General features: G+C 39.7%; 1 protein-coding gene and 1 long non-coding RNA gene across 12 annotated transcripts in view; one reads left to right on the top strand and one right to left on the bottom strand.

Annotated features, from left to right (window-relative positions):
• The window catches only part of LOC121136845, a 42,063-nt gene extending 39,014 nt beyond the window's left edge, over positions 1–3,049 (top strand). The window contains exon 3 of the long non-coding RNA XR_005874004.1: positions 2,615–3,049. This is a non-coding gene — a long non-coding RNA (uncharacterized LOC121136845). The remainder of the gene's footprint in view (positions 1–2,614) is intronic.
• The window catches only part of Dnm3 (dynamin 3), a 453,602-nt gene that overhangs the window by 376,843 nt on the left and 57,532 nt on the right, over positions 1–19,227 (bottom strand). For all 11 annotated transcript variants that reach the window (XM_021227897.2, XM_021227898.2, XM_021227901.2 and 8 more), the window contains exon 2: positions 6,083–6,156. In XM_021227897.2, the coding sequence (XP_021083556.1) occupies positions 6,083–6,156 (74 nt within the window). The remainder of the gene's footprint in view (positions 1–6,082; positions 6,157–19,227) is intronic.

Raw genomic sequence — 19,227 nt, 5'->3', positions numbered from 1 at the left:
CCTCCTAAGCCACATCTCCAGAAATACTCCTACAGCAATTTTACAGAAACCTGCCACTTCATTTCACCTTTATTAATAAATACAGGCTGGTTTTTTCTCACTATCTTCACATATTATATGATTTCTTAGAATGTTCTTCTGTGCTAAGAACTAAGGGTCCTGAACCAAAAGATGTACAGTAAATTTTACGACTCTAAGTAGTTGTTTGGTTTAGCAACTAGTACAGCGGGAGGTAAAGACAGAAGTTAAATATTACTGTGTATCATGTTGGAAACTATATGGAACTTATAAATTAGTTAAAAGATCTCCAGTTACATATCTATTTTTCACATAAATCACCCTGTTAAATATCAAGTATGATCTAGAATAAAAAAGCAAGCAAATTCCTTTGCTTTTACTTTTGCATTGTATATAATGTTTTATGAACATACATTAATTGTACATGAGAAGCATTTTCAATACTCGCAATCAGAATGCCAGGCCCTATTATGGTATAAAGAAACTGCTTAACTTTGCTGAGTCTCTTTTTCTAAATTGGGAACCAAAGTACTACCTCAGAAAACTCTCGTGAAGATTAAGTGAAAAATAGCAAAATGCTCAGTACTGAAAAAGCTTGGAAAAGAAGAACTAGCCATTAACACAGTTTCCTTTCGCTCATTTATTTATTTATTTATTTATTTGTTTGTTCGTTTGTTTTTACATCCCAGCACAGTTTCCCCCTCCCTCCTCTCCTCTCACTCACTCACTCCCACCTGCTCTGTTCCTACCCCCAATCCATTCCTCCTCCATTTATTTCTACTTAGGAAAGGGCAGGTCTCCTGTGATCATCAACAAAACATGGCATATCAAGTTGCAGTAAGACTGACTAAGCACCTCCCATGTATTAAGGCTGGACAAGACAACACAATATGAAGTGTAGGGTCCCAAAAGCCAGGAAAGAAGTCACAGACAGTCCCTACACTCCCACTATTAGGAGACCCACAAGAGGACCAAGCTACACAGCTGTAACATACATGCTGAGTGCCTCGGTCAGCCCCATGCAGGCTCCCTGGTTGTTGCTTCAGTCTCTGAGAACCACTAGGAGCCCAGGTTAGTTGATTCTGTGGGTTTTTTGTGGTGCCCTTGACCCTTCTGACTCCTAAAGTCCTTCCTCCCCCTAGTCTGCAGGATTCCCTGAGCTCCACCTAATGTTTGGCTATAAGTACAATTTTCTGCATAACGCGTGTCCTGAGAATGCCAGTATGTCAGTTCTTTGTAAGAGTTTCCATAGTGATGATATTTATCTGCACTGGGATAAGCGCAGAGGACTCAGGGTATTCCCAACATGCTCTGGCATCCCATGCCATTGTCTGGAGGGGCCATGGAAATCTAAGCACTAACCTTGCCAGGCTTTCCCCACCTGTGCCTGCCGTCTTGTCACCTGATGCGAAGGCTGTGAAAAGCAAGGTCAGCATCCTTTTTTTACTTGGAAACACTAAAATCTATCATCAGAGTTTTAAGAATTTCAAAGCCCAATAGAAGAAAGTCAGAAGAGACAAAGGACTCATTTTGTGCTCATCAGCCTACTGTCCATTTGGTGACTTGACAGCAGTAGATGAATAGGGAAGGAAGCATAAATAAATCTGTGGAATCCATTCAATGAGGCAAAGAGTGTAAGGTAGGAATGGAATGATGGTGAAATATGACAGGATGATCATATGTGTTGCTAAATGCTTGTCTCAATGAATGATTAAATAGAATGCAACAAAACATATATCTGCTCATCGTGTTTTAAATTGCTTTTAAAATTGGGGATAAGATATTCCCTGTCAGGACAAATAATAAATAATATGCACATAATTAGACATCAGAGGTGTTTTCTCACAAGTAAGAGTGATATATGGTTGAGAAGAACATTAAGTCGTAACTAAGGGAAATGGGAAGAGAAGATTTTGATTACCAACAAATTCTAGCCTCTTCCTGAAGAAAAGAAAGAAGATCACGGGAGTCTCTGAACTCATTCCAAGCACAGACTTGCCTGCCCCTCTCCCCTCTGCCCACCCCAACACCCCGTGCTGCAGAAGGAGTTTTTCCTTCCTTCTCTTAGCACACTCACTCTCTAAACCTCAACCATGCTATCAGTGGCCTCCACTTACAGTTCTAATCCTCCCGTCGTGTTCTCCTTAAATGCCTCTGTTGCGGCTCCTGTCTGCTTTCTCCTTTTTAACTACTGCGGAAGCATTGGAGTCTTCACTCCATTTCCTGCTACCCTTCTTAGTCACTGCACCCCGCACATACTGGCTCCAGTGTTAAACTTCAAGCACATAGGCAGCCACCTGGCTGCCACTGCTCACACAAGTCTACATGACTTGAATGCCCACGCTCTTTTCCTTTGTTTTCTGTTCTCCTCCCCCTGCTCCTCTTTGACTTCTTTATTGTTTTGTTTCTTCTGTTTATTAAACCAAGAGCTCAATATGTAGCCATGAATAAACTAGAGTTCACTACGTACATTAAGCTGGCTTCAAACTTGTAGCCATCCTCCTGCCTCTGGCCCCTGAATGCTAGTTGGCCCCCCTTTCTTGTTATGTAACATTCTGTGAACTTAGTTTGATTTATTCTTGTTTCTTTCCACTAGATGGTAAGCTTCACGATGAGAGTGAAGTTTGCCTGGTGGCATGCAGAATTCTTTAACAAGTATTTGTGGAAAGTAGAAGAAAGAAGATGAGGAATAAGAGGAAGAAGGAGAAGAAGAGAGAAAAGGAAAAAGAAAGAAGTGCGGTACAACTGTTGTGAAGCCATCTGAACATGAGAAGTTGTTTTTAGTTGGAAGGCTTTCCAATCTCCTCATTTGTTAGAGACTCCTCTTGATTTAACTTTTGGTTAGAATGAAATAATTAAGGAAGAGAGGCCATGACTCGCAGGAAGGACTCCAGAGAACTTGGAAGGGAGAGAGGAGGGGATGGAAATGATTTAAATATAGTATTCATGTGAAACTATCAAAATATTAAATTTAAAGTATAATAAAATAAATCTTTAAAATAAGAAGCATAATAAAATCTCTGTGATATTATTGATGTGTATTTTCTATTTTCTAGTCTTGTTTTATGTTGTGCACTTAAAAAAATACTTATTGAATGAACCAGTCAAGAGGAGTCTGTACTTAAATAACTAGCCTCAGTTACAACGTGAAGTCACAATCAAATCAGCAGTGAGCAGACCCCCAAACTTTCTTGTGCCCAGCTTTTTTGTTTTAATTTTTATTAAAGTTCTTCTTTGATTATTTCAAACATAATGATGTGCTGATTACTGTTGCCTTCAGATCCCTGTGCATCCTGCCCGTCCTCTTAGTCTCCCCACTTCTCTGAGTCCCTCTCCCACATTCATGTTGCTTTCTTTCCCACCGAATTTAACTAGGACCATCTGTATGGGGAGTTGGGAGCTATCCACTGGAGCCTGGTGGGCTCACCAGTGTGTACAATTTCAGAAAATCACTGTGCTCACCCACGATCCATCAGTAACCAATAATCTAGTAGTGAACAGTAGGACCCCATGCATCACCACCCCCAAATCCATGGTTGACTACTGACAGCCTCAGCCTTGTGCAAGCTCAGTACTGGCAGCCATAGTTGCTGTTATATCATGATTACGATGGCTGTGTCATACCCAAAACGAAGCCATTCACCAGCCCTCTACCCTGTCTTCTAGCTTCTACATTCTTTCTGCTCCCTCATAGAGACATTCTCTAAACCTTAGAGAGGGTGATGCAAATGCTCTGTTTAGGGCTGAACAGTTAAACTCCACTAATTCTCAGCATCATGAGCATCCAGGAGTCTCTGCATTTGCCACCATTCATTGAAAAGTGAAGCTTTTCTGACTAAGGCTGAGTGTAGCATTTGTCTATAGGTACGAATATAGATATTTAGAAAGCAGATTGGCACCATATCAATCTAAGCAGTACTACGCTCCCCTCTCAGGCCTAAGGCCTCCTCAGTCATGGGTTCAGTCTGGGTCTACAGTATCAAGTATGAATTCCCTCCTTTTGAGTTACCCTCAAACCCATCCAGAGAAAGCGTGATAGCTGGTTCCCCTGAAACAGTCATTCAACTATTGCCCCATTCTGGGATGATAGACAGGAGTTGGAATCAACCTAAACACCCATTAGTGGTGATGAAAATGTGCTTCATATACACTATGGAATCGTAGCTTGGGAGAGGAGATTTTTCATAGAAGAAGCTGGATGCTCAGCAATCTCTTGAGATTCGCCTGCTTCTATCCCCCAGGTCTGTGAATACAATCACATCCAGCCATGCCCAGTGTTTATATGGGTGCTATGGATTTGAACTCAGGTACTTCTTGAAGACCAAACACTCCCACTCACTGAGCCATTTCCCCAACCCCTGTTTCAAATTTCTTTTGTTAAATATATTTTTGAATGGTGTACTCTTTTTGATGCTAATGGAAATGGAAATGGTTTTTAAATTTCATTTTCAGATTGTTCATTGTGAGTGGAAATAGTTATAATTGAGTTTGACATATTGATCATGAACCCTGAAACCTCTGGAACTCATTTACTACTTCTAATAGCATGTTAATGAATGCCTTCATATTTTCCATATACATCATCAACCATCTGTAAATAGACATTTTACCTCATTTTTGTCCGATCTTGAAGTCTTTTATTTCTTTCTCTTGGCAAATTTCTTTGGCTAAAACTTCCAAGACAATGTCGAATAGAATTGATAAGGGCAAACACGCCTATTTTAGTCATCTTGAGCAATAGTGGGTCGCGACCCCTTGGGCAAACTTCTAACTCAAAAAAATATCTAAACTACAGTTCATAACAGTAGCAAAATTACAGTTGTGAAGTAGCAATGAAAATAATTTCATGGTTGGGTGTTACCGCAGCATTAGAACTGTATTAAAGGGTCGTATCATGAGGAAGGTTTGAGAACCACTGCCTGAGAGAAAAAGCATTCCTTTCTTATAGGTGTGTTAGCAGAGGGGTTTTCATTTTCTGTTAGCCTGAGAGAAGCAATCTTCAATTCCTAGTCTACTACACATTTTCTGCATGAATGTGTAATGCTTTGGCTGACCTTACTGAGGTGATCTTGTGGGTTTTGTTGTTTTTGTTTTAAGTCCATGGACACAGTGCATTACGTTAATTGGTTTTTCAGAAGTTAAAAAAATTGTTTCACAATTCTTGGATAAAACAAGATTCTAGATTCATGTAGAATTTAGAGCTCAGGGTAGCTAAAATGTTGTTGAAACAAAAGACAAACTAGAAATGCCACTTTCTAGATTTAAAAAACAAAAAACAATACCATTGAGCAAAGATATTTAAGATGACATGGTATCAATTCGAGAGTAGAAATAGAGATAAATTGATTAGAACTGAGAATCCAAATATAAACCCACATAATTCCACATAGCTACAGTCAATAAAATTTTGGCAAGGATTTTAAGAACACATGAGGCAAAAGGAATAGTCTGTTAGACAAATGATGTCCAGCAATTGGTTGTCTACGAGTAGAAACTACAATTGGACCCTTACATATATTTTAATTGTAATTATATGAAAGTGTTTCTGAGTATATGCATTTGAGTACAGTGTCCATAAAGGCCAGAAGAGCGTCTTGGATCCCCTGGACTTGAAGGTACAGGTGGTTGGAGCCACCTCCTCAGGTCCTTCTAAAGAGGAGGAAGTGCTCTTAACCACTGAGCTATCTCTCTAGCTCCCTAAATAGTTAATTTTTATAACAAAATAGTCACACATATGACATACATACAAGCATAAAAGGTACACACAAAAGGAGCAGTCATGATAATATGATACTATGAACTTATACAGATAGATTACAAAAGCAAATAATTTCTTGGCCTACAAAAAGAGTGTTAAAAATCTATATGCATGTGACACTTCAATGTAATGAAAGGAATCAAAATAATAATGGACAGGAGACCATTCTAGAGAGAATTGCAGGCAGCTGTTCACACCAGAGTGGCTTTCAGAAGTGGTTTTGTTGATTCATCTAGTGCCCAAGAATGAAAATGACAATTGCCATGGGGCATGCACAACCACACTGTAAACATCTTCACTAATTACCTGCTTTAGATGTGACAAGCTGGAGTACAAGGGGTCGTCTGGTTACAATGCCTGAGCCTCGAGGAAGAAAGTCCCTGAAAACAAACAAGAAATAATATGAAGGCATTATGGAATTTTTAAATTGGGCTAGTTGGTAATTCCTTTAATCTCCAATCTTTAATGTATTCCCCATCTCAAGAAAACTAAACCCATCTATGAAAGAGGTATTTGATAAGTTTAAAGAGAAAACTTGTGTTAACAACTGATCTGTTACTGCTAATTTCCTCCCTAAAGTATATCACTCTTTTACCTAGGTAGGATTAATAAAGGCTTGCTTAAATTTCTGTGGGTTACCCATCATTTTCCATTTCAGAAAAACTGCATTAATTTAAAAGTGGTCTGATGCTGAAATTAATCCCCAAACTTCTGATAACTTCAAAACTACTATTGGCTTTGGCTTCAACATCAATATTACAAGCATCAAATGCTGGTCATTATGAATAGGGTGAATTAAACTATATTTTCTAAATATCCTGAAATTTTTCTCCAATAAAATGTCCCACAAAATGTGGTCTCAAATGGAAACAACTATTATATCATAGAAATTAACACTAGTGGGGGCTGGAAAGATAGTTCGGTGATTAAGAGTACTGACCACTCTTCCAGAGGACCAGAGTTCAATTCCAAGCACCCACATGATTGCTCACAACGTCTGTCATTCCAGTTCCAGGGGATCTGACACTCATGGCAAAACACCAACACACATAATATAAAAATAAGTTAGAAATTAACACTAGAAAAAAATATTGTAACTTGAGTGTTTCTTATTGTTTCTATTAAGTGGGAGATTCTTGAGAAAGAGCATGCTGAAAATGACATGTTAACATAGAATACACTACACCAACAGACCTGTAGTAAAGAAAACACTGCATTAAATTACATGGGCAACATCGCGTGTATCATTATTGATTCTATATTGTCAAAGAACGCATAAACACCTGCATCCCAGCTTTTTGTCCGTTGTTGGATTGTTATGTGCTGGGGACTGAACTGAGAGCTTCAGATGTATTGTGTAAGCACTCTCCCACTGGGCGGTATATGTCTGCATCCTTCTTTTCACTTTTTATTTTGAGTCAGTGTCTTACTGAGTTGCTCAAACTGAGCTTGAACTCACTCTGTAGCCTAGACAGTCCTTAAAGTTGCCATCCTCTGGCCTTAGGCCCTGCCCACATCATAGTTTTTAAGCACATTTAGAATGCCTCATACCTGTAGGAATTTCATTCAAAATAAACTGACTCAATGACTCAGTCTTTCTAAAAAGTGAAGTTTTAGGACCATCTAAAAGTTAGAACTTCAGATACCTAGGACCCAGCCTCAATGGCACATACTCCTAGTACTCACGGGGGTCGGGGTGTAACTCCCAGGAGATCCTCACATTTGCCAGGATTTGCTCAACAACTCCATGGTCAAACTGGTATGTGGTAGATATGGAGGCTTCAGAAAGGGCTTCAACACAACAAATTTCAATGCACAATGACTTATGAAACAAAGGTCAGAAGAGGTATTTCAAAGCACAAGCCTTCAGTGGAGAGTCATGAAGCAAATTTTCCTTTATAACTGTTATGCAAGTACTAAAATACATTCTGAAAGAGTTCATCATAATCAACAGTGCCTAAACTAAGCTATGGCATATTCCCCAAGGGCTGCGAACCGTGTAGAAGTTACTATGTGCTGTTGAAATAGAGGAGAATGAGAAAGATGTTTATGTTTGAACTAAACAAAAAATCCACTTACATAGATAATATTTTTATTCATCAAAAAATACATATGATTAAGCATAGTGGCACACATCTATATCCAAGAAAGGCAAGGCAGGAGAATCCTGCATTCAAGGCCAGTTAAGCTGCACAGTAAGTATCTGCCTCAAACAAAGAAACAAAAACACAGAACAGAGCATCTATGTTCTGTGCCTACAACCAAAATGGAAGAAATTCATTTGAAAGTCAAAATGAATGAAGGGAAAACAAAACACCAGAATAGAAAGCTGAAAAAAAATCTGTGTTTTCATGAATGAAGTTTGAAGCATGATAGACGCCAAAGAGAAACATAGGGTCATAAATGCCAGAATCCTGCCATTTAAAAACTGAAACTTTCTTTAATAAAAAAGGGATAGAGGGAATGAAGGAGAGAGGGAAGGAGGATGAAGTGAGATGTGCTGACTGTATACCCTCACACAGGAGCCTGTTTCTGCCCTTGTTTATGGCTGGACATTCACAGGACACAAACTTAGCAGCAACTCCACTGGGAATAATTAACACAAAATATACAACACTTTCAACAGCTAACAGTTTCGGGCATCTGGCTAAAAGCAAACTCACTGATACACTAATGCTTTTCTCTCTTTCCTTTTAAATCAAGCAAGACTGATGTCTCATTGTGAGGAATAAGCAGATTCAGACATCCAGCCTGCTTTACTCACAGCCCTACCTTTAATATATACTCTCACCAACCATGAAGACCTTGGGTAACCAAATCGGGCTATCTGAAATTCTCTCCTGTTTCACAGGACCCTCTGATATATAATAAACAATTAGAAGGAAATCTCTCTCTAATAAAGAAGTGGGTGGTCAATCTGGTACCATGAAATGCATCTCATTTTATAACCCAGCAAAATTAGAACCATATGCCTGGAATCTTCCAGTTGTGTGAGCTGAGGTCATAGGACCTCAAAGGAGAGACAGAGAACACTGATTTCATTATCAGCTCCACCACTACACCTGTTTCAGTAATTCTAACTACAAACCAGATCACATGGCTTAAATGAAAGTCAGTATACGACAACCTATTAAAAACCCAAGTACCATAAAAATGCCCATCCCTATTGCCATAATTATTGCTATATTATAGTCAAAATGTGCTCCCTTAATATTGTAGTATTCTCTTGAAAAAATATCCTAAATCACTATTTATAAGATATTAGCACTTATGTTGAATATGAGATAAAGGGCCACAGACCCCATTTGAACTACCCTCTTGGTGCAGACCAGCTGCAGTGCTTTGGAACACTTGGTTTGTTATCCCTGCCTCCATCCACACCAAGCCAGGCAATGGCACAAACAATCTTGAATAATTCATTAGCCATTGAGTGCAATCATCCACTTGGTTTTTGTTTCTTCTATGTAATAGAGACAATTGACTTTTTGTATCTCATAAGCATGTCTTACAGAGAAATAAGTTTACTACATAAAGTAGGGGAGCTAATGGCTGTACTCTTAGAAGTATTTTTAATTTAATGCATGTATTTTCTTTATTATAATGTGATATACACATATGGAGAGATAAGAGGAGCCAAGACCCCATTTAAACCACACACACACACACACACACACACACACACACACGCACCAGTCTATCCAGTCTTTGCATATACTTTTCATACAGTAAGTCCATGATTTTTTATTTTTATGATTCCTAAGAAAAAGTATTAGAAAACAATTTCCATCATCCTCTATAACGAACAGAACTGTAGTATTTCTTAACAGCATTCTCAGAAATTTAGTTGTGAAGATATATAATTTTTTCTCCAATAAGAAATGGTTGGAATTTGGAAGCCCCAACAGGAGAGTGCAGCTGTTGTCTCCAGGAAATTTACACAACTTTTCCTTCTTGGCATCAAATAATTATAGAGATAACTACCTTCAACAGATAAGTAAGTGACCATTAACCAGATGGTCTGTTCAATAAATAAATGTCTAGCAACTTTTTACAACTGAACAGGGAGGTATATAATGCATAGTCTCCTAAAAGCTAATTCCTGTAGCTGGTTTCATAATATGTAATCTTGATCTTGAAGGAGAACTACGTATAAATGACTAGACTAAATATGACAAATGCTATATATATACTCTGCAAGGAGTGTAGGATTAACACAGAACAAGGATTATCTATTCTGTTTGCATGACACAATTTAAGAGAGGAAACATGAAATAGGAGGCATTCTACAGTTTAATTCAAAGGCCTGGGAAACCAGTATATAGAATAGAACATTAAGTAACTAAAGGTTGGAAGGAGACAGAAAAGTAAGTGGACCTCAGAAGTGTTCTTCATGGCTGTGTGTGCTTGTTTCATTGTAACAGACTGGTGAAGGAGCTTTTAAGTTATCAGATATGCATTACAGAAAAAAATAAAGATGTAATATTAGGAAAACTAACACTGGTCAGTCTTAGTAATTCAAGATGATATTGAGGGTTAGGTCCAAGACAGTAATGATAGAAAGGAAGAAAAACTAAACAGCAGGATTTAATGGCTGCTTTAATGTGGAATATAGGATTGTGGAAAAGTTATGATAAATCTCATAGTGGTCTACCAATTAAGATGCTATATTCAGGAAGAGAAAGGTTTGGTTATAGTTAACATTACCATGTACTACTACCAGCCCCTCTTTCTCTCTCTGTCTATCAGGCTCTTGCTCAATATCATATATTATATTATTACTATATTAAACTATATTTTTAAAAATCACACCACATGAGACACAATGCAGACATCTATAGCTCTAGCACTTGGAAGGCCAAGGACGGAGAATCATGGGTTCAAGGTCAGCTTGGGTATGTAGTGTGCAGTGAGATCTTGACTCAAAATTAATAGATAATAATAATAATAGTCATACTAATTTCTTAAATTCCTCTCCTTACATGTCTTGAACCAATATAATTACAATTCAACTCATTATCGCCCAGCATGCTTTTCCTGGTCATAACCCAACATCATCCGCATGTATGTACATCTGCCAAACACAGTAATTGGAAATCAGACTCCCTCCATTGGCCTCTGTCACCTGCTCCGAATTGATCACTAAGTCTTGCTGTTAGGCCTTTTTGGTATCTCGTCAATCATTCATTCTTTTAATCACTACAGGTAGCCAACAAATAGGCTACAATAATCTCACAAGTAATTTCTCTGAATCCAATTGAGCACTGTCCAAGTCAGCATTAACATCAACATAAGTCCCATATTATCATTGCCAGATTTTTCAGTCGTTACATGACTTTCCATTGTCTTCAGAATAAAAGTCAAATCTTAGTATCACATACAAAATATTTTATCTCTTTATATTTCCTTAAAACATCTCAGATATAGGGCTCCTTGCATTTCATTTAACCTTCTATTTCAACAACCATGCAATATTTGCTAAAAAGCAGCTGTAGGCACTGGAGCTATAGAAAAAAGAAATGGAGAAAAAAATCCCTGCCTTCTAACAGAAACATCTGTGCATTTTTTCCCTTGGCCTTGGTGTTTTGCATATGTACTCATGACCTCTGCTTAGGATTCCCATCCCAGAAACTTCCTCTAACCAGCTCTTACTAGAATTCAGCGCTCAGCTCCACAGCGTGCTGTCTTTCCTGGGTCCTTCCTTTGCTTCCCCAAGGCAAGCCCCTGTCTAAGTTGTCTGCCAGCAAATACTGGTCTGTTCATAGTTTGTCCCATCAGCCCCATGTGTTCCTCCAGGGCTCAATTTAATGCCCACGTATTTCATTAAATGTGTTTAATACTTTCTATCTCCTCCTTTGGGAAGACTCCTGGTTGCTTGTTAGAGGAAGCACTCTTAAATTTTCTTCTTCAACTGGAAAACACCTAAGTGGCATTAAACAGATGAAAGAACAGAAGATCTTGCATCAAAAATTGGCTGAAATAACGTGTTATTCTAATATGTACATTTAAAATTAAAAAAAGTATTGGCCAAAGTAGAAAGTATGGAACACAGCATTGACCCCTATTTACTCCCTGTATAAAGACATGGAATGGAATTTGAAGAAAACAGTTTTTGTTTTTAGTCCAAGAAACATCATGCTTATGAAAATTAGTTCTTAAATCAAAACAACAACAGCAAAATTTTTTTTAAAAACCTCTCTTAAAATTATTCCTTCAAATATAATTTTCTGTACTCTCGAACAATCCCTGTGAGGCTAACTTCTCAAAACACTTCACAAAAGGTGAAGAGGGTAGGAGACAGGCATGGAGGAGAGCAGAGAAGAAAGAGACAGAGACAGAAGCAGACACAGCAGATTAGTACTAAATGCCGCCTACCCTGACCTGAGAAGCACTAAGGTCCTGAATCTAATTCCGCCATTGAACATAATGTTCTGTTAAAATGCTTCCACGTATGCTGGCCTGAATCTTGGAGCCTTGCCAGCCACTACAATGCCACTTAAACTGTAGGAGCCACAGTTTTTTATTTTCAAGAGCTACATACAGTTTTATATTTTGGAAAATTTCCACTACAGTTCCCACCCCCCCACATACATTATTGGCCATATTAAAGATGTTAGCACTTATTTATTTGTGAAAGATCACATGTTGCTGATGCCAGTTACTCTAACTTGGAAAACGCAAGAATGCAACTAGAGAAAGAATGCTGCTTTTCTATATCCAAAGAACAATATGCATGCACAAAACTCAAAATTACTAAGCAAAACATTTTCATCAACTCAATTCATCATGAATTGATATTTCCCCTGAAGCATTTAGAATGCAAAGTGTCTGTATCCAAGATCTAGGAACTGAATTAAGATAGTCCTCCTTATTTACAAATACTATCCTCTGCCCACCAGAGTATATTCATTCAGAAAAATGACTTATTTACAAATTTTTAGCATCAGATTAGCAATTCTTACTACAAAATAAAAGTGCACCACTTTTTTTCTCAAATCTCATATCATATCACACTCTGTTTAGTTAATGTGAAAATAAATAACAGGAGAGGTCACTAAGTAGGCTGCTAGTTACCTACCTAATAGCACCCATTTTACCTTTCTCATTAACACAACCCATGGGGATAGCAACATTTATTATTAAAAATAAATTTACCAGGATCCCCCAGACTGCCTTGCACATGTGACACCCCTGTGTTCTGCACAGTAAGATGTCTTTGGAAATTGCTGGGTGGCATCAGATGGCTCTTGTCACAGAGTTTGAACTGCCAGAACATACTCTCTGCCCTTCCTATTCTTTCCTCTTCCTGACAGTTATCATCTTTTGACTGCAGTGCTGCAGCAATCATATCTACAAGGTGAGGCAAGACAATCAGGCAGATAGAAGCCACATGCCCAAGACAGCAGAGAAAACACATCAGAAAGAACCGAGGACAGTGATCCCATTACAAGTCAATGGAGCCAACCTAACACTTCCTAGGAAGGAGCGGGATGAGAGATGCTTTGCTTTAGGCTAGTGTTTGCAATCTGCTTTTCATTGCAGCCTCCTTAGGAAAACATTATTTCATTTTCCCCCTTTTAAATTTTGATATCATAGACCTAGGTATATCAGCAGATATGATGCTCACATGTGTTACTTAAACTTAAATAGAAGATTCCTCCAGAAACCAGTTTTATGTCCTTGGTGGACATGCCAGGCCTATTAATAACATTTTACAGGCCAGCACACAGGAGAACTCGGAACACTCAGCATGCAGTCCTTTCAGCCACATTTTCCTGCACTTTCCAAAAGAGACGAACACAGAGAGAACCAAGTCCTATGGCCTTTACCTCAAACCCATTGAATTTCCTTCCCAAGGCTGAAAAGATGGACAGGATGCAGTGAAACCCTCACCCAGCCTATAAAATAGGCAGACAACAGGCATCTGTTACTTTTTTCCCATGAAGCTGCACTGGGTCTCAAACCTTTGTATTTCTACACAGCAATAGCTAGAAAAGGCCCACCTAGCGCAGATGAAAACAGCCAATGAGAAAACACAGGGTACAATTTTTAATAATTCTTTTATTGGTAATGTTTTATTGATTCTTTGGGAATTTGACATCATGCACCCCTATCCCACTCACTTCCCGGTCCCTCCATATCTACCGTTCATCCTTGCAGCAGCCCCAAGAAAATTTAAAAAGTAAAAATATTAATTAAAAAAAACTACTTTGCTCCTCCATCCTTCCTGCCTCTCCATCACCTCTTCATTCCTCCTGTTGACACTGGGAGCTGCGGTGTATATCGTGCAGTATATACCCTTTTGTCCAAACAACTTTACCCACAACTGTCCACTGCCATGAGTTGTTAGTCTGGTTCAAGGCCTCTGGATTTTGATACATCATCAATACAGGAGCCTCACTGAAATTCCTCTCAGGTGTCCTGCTGTTGGCCCAAGTCAGAAGGTCCTGAAGCTCTGTTTCCCTTCACGTGCTCCAGCAGTTCAGAGATGTGGCAGATGTTGGGATGGGCCAACTCAAAGCACTGATGTAGGCCTGGGTGGTAGTTGAGTTGGTCAGTAAGAGCCCCTACTGGGACCACTCTCCTCAGGTGAGTGACCAAACCAGCTCTCCTGTGCCCATACCATCAGGGTCAGCTCTCCTGCATCCATGTTGAGGGGTGGAGTCAGGTCTCCCAGGTGGAGCAGGGCCAGCTTTCCTGATACAGCAGCCAGTGAGGGGCAGGATCAGACCTCCAAAGGCAAGTGAAGGGTGATCAGGTTAGCTCAGCATGCTCACATGGTTCCCAGTGGTAACATGGACCACGGGCATCAATGCAAACCCCAGCTGCAGTAGGATCATGGACCCAGCAGCTCAAGCTGATGTCACTATGGTCCTGGGTGGCAGTGTAGGTCACTCAGATCAGTACAGCCCTGTGGCAGCATGGCCCTTGGACACCAACATAACTTCAGATGAAGGCCCATTCCCTGGGCATCTGCATATCCTTCAATGGTAGTAACAGGTGTCATGGGCATCCACAAAGACCCTAGATGTGGTTGGGCCATGATCCAGACATGGCCCTCAGCAGCTCAGGCCTAGATGAAACCATGGCCCCAGGGGGCAGTGCAAGCCACACAAATCTGTATGGCCCCAGCTGTGGCATAGCCCTCAGAACAAACATGGCCCCAGGTAGTGGCCCAGACTACAGCATCCATGTGGTCTTTGGTGGCAACACTAGCCACAGACATCCATACAGATCCTCAGTGTGGTTGGACCACAGATCCAGACATGGTCCTTGGCAATGGCCCAAGCACAGATGTTCCCATGGCCCTGGGTGGAGTAGCATGGGTCACTCAGATCAGCCTGGCATGGTGGAAGTGTGGCTCTCAGATACTAACATGGCTCCAGATGGCAATCCAGACCTTAGGCATCTGCTTGGTCTTCAGTGGTAACAGGAGCCCTGGACATCCACACAGACCCTGGTTGTGGTAGGGCTATGAACCCAGACATGGCCCAGCCTGGGCCCAGATATCATCATGGCGTCAGGTGGCAGCACAGGCCACCGGCATCAGCCTCTTCTTGACCATCTTCACTTCTTCAGTCTGCCTCTCTCCACAGCACATGAACCACTCCGCTTTTCTTTCTCTCCCATTTCTCCACCATATAATTGCTCACCATAAGGGCACTGGGTGGGCCTGTAGGTATCTTCCACCTGTCCTGGCCGAGCAGGGCTTGGCAGCTGTGACTAAGGAAAGGCAGATGCAGACAGCCCACTACTGTCTTTTCCCTCCTTGCAAGGACTTCATGCTGCCCTTGGTATTGGATGCAATATATGAGAGAAATATATACATACATATATATATGTGCATATATATAACACATATATTCCATCTGTTTTGTATATATTGTATTAGTCAGGCATTTCCTGACAATGACAATTGTCTGGGAGAAAGGACTCTAAGAGAGGAAAGGCTCATTTTGACTCATGGCTTTGGTACATAGCTGATTGGATCCATTGCTTTGGGCCATAGATAAAGCTGAGCATCACAGTACAAAAGCTGTGATGGAGCAGAGCTGCTCCTTATAGCAGAAGAGCATGTTATGGTTACGGCCTTCCTCCTTCCTCCTTATTCCCTCTGGACCACAAGCCTACTGTTGCCAAATACACAGGGCAAGTCTTCCTTCCTTGGTGGCTAATCACACTATGAACTCTCTCAGACTCCCCCAGAGGAGCATTTTTAACAATCCCCCAGGTGTCTCTCAATCCAATGAAGGTAGTGATAATAATCACTTATATGCTCTTTACTAACTTTCTTTCCTTAAACATATTTACTTTATATATCGTTTCCTTCATAATCTTTTATCATTTACTGGTATTTTATGGAAGGAAAGAGTAAAAGAGGGGTAAATCACTCAATATCTAATAGATGATATGTGCATGAGAGATAATTATAAGCATTTTTCTATTTTTCATTCTAAATTATTCATGAAACTATGGTCCAAATGAAAATTTATTGACAAACTATTACCAGTATCTTCAAATTCTAAAGTATATTAATAGTAGCTGATAGGTCATACCAGAATAAAAAGAGGTCAATAAATTCTTTCTGATGACTTAATAAGTAAGTGTAAGGAGGTCCTGTGCAGATTCCAGGTGGGCATGGCAGCTCACCCATAGCTCTAGCCTTGGAAGACAGAGACAGAAATTCTCTGGAGAAAGTTGCCTGGAGAGACTAATCAAATTGGTGAGCTCCAGTTTGCACTGAAAGAACCTGCCTTAGTAAATTAGGTCAAAGGATAATTGAGGAAGATTTTTTATCCCAATCTCAGGCCCCCAAATTCACAAACAATCATATGTTCATTGAAGGGAGCAGGTAAAAGTACATTGGCCTATGTACTGCCATTTTGACTTCAGACTCTATTTTATCTGTAGGGTATAATAAAGTTCAGGTTCCTAAACCCTAGGGCAGCTGAGAACTTTCCAATAGCTGACCAATCTCCTCCCTAAACCACAAAAATAGTCATTATGCATCTTTAGTTCTTTAGAAACATCATGGCTGCTCCTAACTACAGAAGGAATAAATGAATCTGATTGGTTGGACTGAAAGGCTTGCATTGTATGTTGACTGATCATGACAGAAAACACAAGGAAAGTCCATAATCTTTAACTTCTAATGGTGAAAACTGTACTGTTTCTTAGCAACAAATATTTGTGATTTTTGTGCTTATAACCCCTACTTCTGTCCCTGCTTGGGGCTATTAGAAGAAACATGGCTCCCGAGTCCTTGTCCTGAAGCCCTGATGGATGGATGACCTGCTTATGTGATGATTTAATAAGCTCTTTGGAACCCATAGATAGCATCATATCTCTCTTCCCTTGTGGCTCATAATGGGCTAGGTACAACAAATACGTACATATATGAAGCAGGTACACACGCATACACACATAAACACAGAGAGATCAAGAAAGAATAAAAGCTTGTGCACAACACCTGGTACCAAGAGTGTCAGCATTCCTGTAACTAAACATGGCTGCTCACTAAGGCAGGTAAACACAAACTGAATAGCCCCGTGATATGAGCTGATGTTTACCAGTAAATGAGTTCTGAATAAGGTAAGTTTTACTAAATGAGTTACAAAACTAATATTTGGTTTTCCCAGTACTCTGCATATTTGAAATTGTAGAGGACATTGGAGCACTTATAGTAACACCTAGCACACAGCAAGAGGTCAGAAAATGGTACCTCTGTTTTTTGTTTGTTTTGTTTTCCTGACAGGGTTTCTCTGTGTAGCCCTGGCTGTCCTGTAACTCGGTCTATAGACTAAACTGGCCTGGAACTCAGAGATCTGTCTACCTCTGCCTCACGAGTACTGGATTTACAGCATGTGCTACCACCACATGTGGAAAATGTTAACTATTATTGTCACAGCCATCACTGTTTTGTTTTTTTCAGAAGCATGGTAAGTTATCTTGATATTTATTGCTAATTGTTTGATCATATTATTAAAATGGATATCTCTCCACATCAACAAATGGTGATAATCTCCTGCTAGTCATAGCCAGTTGGGTTAAGAATAAATTGCATCCAGTTATACTATGTAAATTTGCGGGTTGTGTGAAAGGAAAGCTGACCAAAATAATACCTAGATCTTTTACATTTTTTTTGTTGTTTTGTTTTGTTTTTTGTTTTCCAAGACAGAGTTTCTCTGTATTGTTTTGGAGACTGTCCTGGAACTTGCTCTGTAGACCAGGCTGGCCTCAAACTCACAGAGATCTGCCTGCCTCTGTCTCCCGAGTGCTAGGATTAAAGGCGTGTACCACCAATGCCCAGCGTCCTTTCACATTTTCACCTACATCTTTAAGATTCGCTAACTACCTAAAGACTTCATTTCCTGAGAACTAAGAGCTCTATTACCTTCCACAAGAAAGGGTTAATTCAACACATGGAATGATCTCGAAAACCAGCCAAAGACTCAGCACACATTCCAACTACAGTGTGCTCAATTCAAACACAGAATGAACAGAACTCCCTGGTATCCAGAGTATTCCACACGCGTGCAGCAAGTGTTATTTCTAGCCACTTAAAAGCACCATTGCAAACAGCTCAAATGCTTAGGAAAGAAAAGATCCCCATTCCCATGAGGAGAGGCATTTATTAGCCCTTAATAGCCCTCTTTCATTGCCTTTCCACTGACGCATCTCTAATTGTTCCAATTATAATTTCAAGTAAAATAAAACCCGTAATGGTAAAAGTGTGTAGATCAATGTGTGCATTGTGACCAAGTCTGAAACAGCACAAACCACACACACAAGGGCACGGCATCATGGATCTGGACAGGCAATATTTCAACAGAAAGGGTGGAGGTGGTGTGGAAAAGGCACTGGGCAAGAAGTCAGCGTGGGCGCCAGCTGTGAGCTCACCACGCCCTTTAATCTGTAAGGGACCCAGTTTCTATATCTCTAAAACGTAACAGCTGGAGGAATGTCTTCTAATGTCCCTGTTAATTCTAACACTCTTTCAGCCTCTGAGACTATCCACCAGTCTAGATGCTCAGGGCCTAAGCACCCTTCCTAAGCAAACTTGTGACTTCCTACTACTGACTTTGTATTTTCTGTGCTCAGAAAATAAATTTTTTTAAAAGTTTAACTGTGTATCTATATAGGGTAATGAATTCATGTTGTCTAACTTCAAAATCATAAAGTACAAATTATTTTTTATCTCTGAGTGTTTTCCTCTGCCATTAGTATTTAGTATCTCCAGAGGAATATAAAACACCAATTGACTGAAAATTAAAACTCCTGAAATTTGGTAGAAAAGAAAAAAAAAGAACCTTCTGACCCAGTAGATCAGATGAAATATCCCTCATTCAAAAATTCTAATATTAACAAATAAGGTCAATAAAACGTAAGAGTATTAAATCAGTTTCCTATCCATGCAATTTAATCCCCTTTGTTATGATGAATGTAAAATGTGC

Source organism: Mesocricetus auratus, unplaced genomic scaffold, assembly GCF_017639785.1.
Source record: "Mesocricetus auratus isolate SY011 unplaced genomic scaffold, BCM_Maur_2.0 Super-Scaffold_100676, whole genome shotgun sequence".
NCBI classification, from domain to species: domain Eukaryota; kingdom Metazoa; phylum Chordata; class Mammalia; order Rodentia; family Cricetidae; genus Mesocricetus; species Mesocricetus auratus.
Note: the sequence above shows the minus strand (reverse complement) of the source record. Positions and strands in the feature narration are given on the sequence as shown.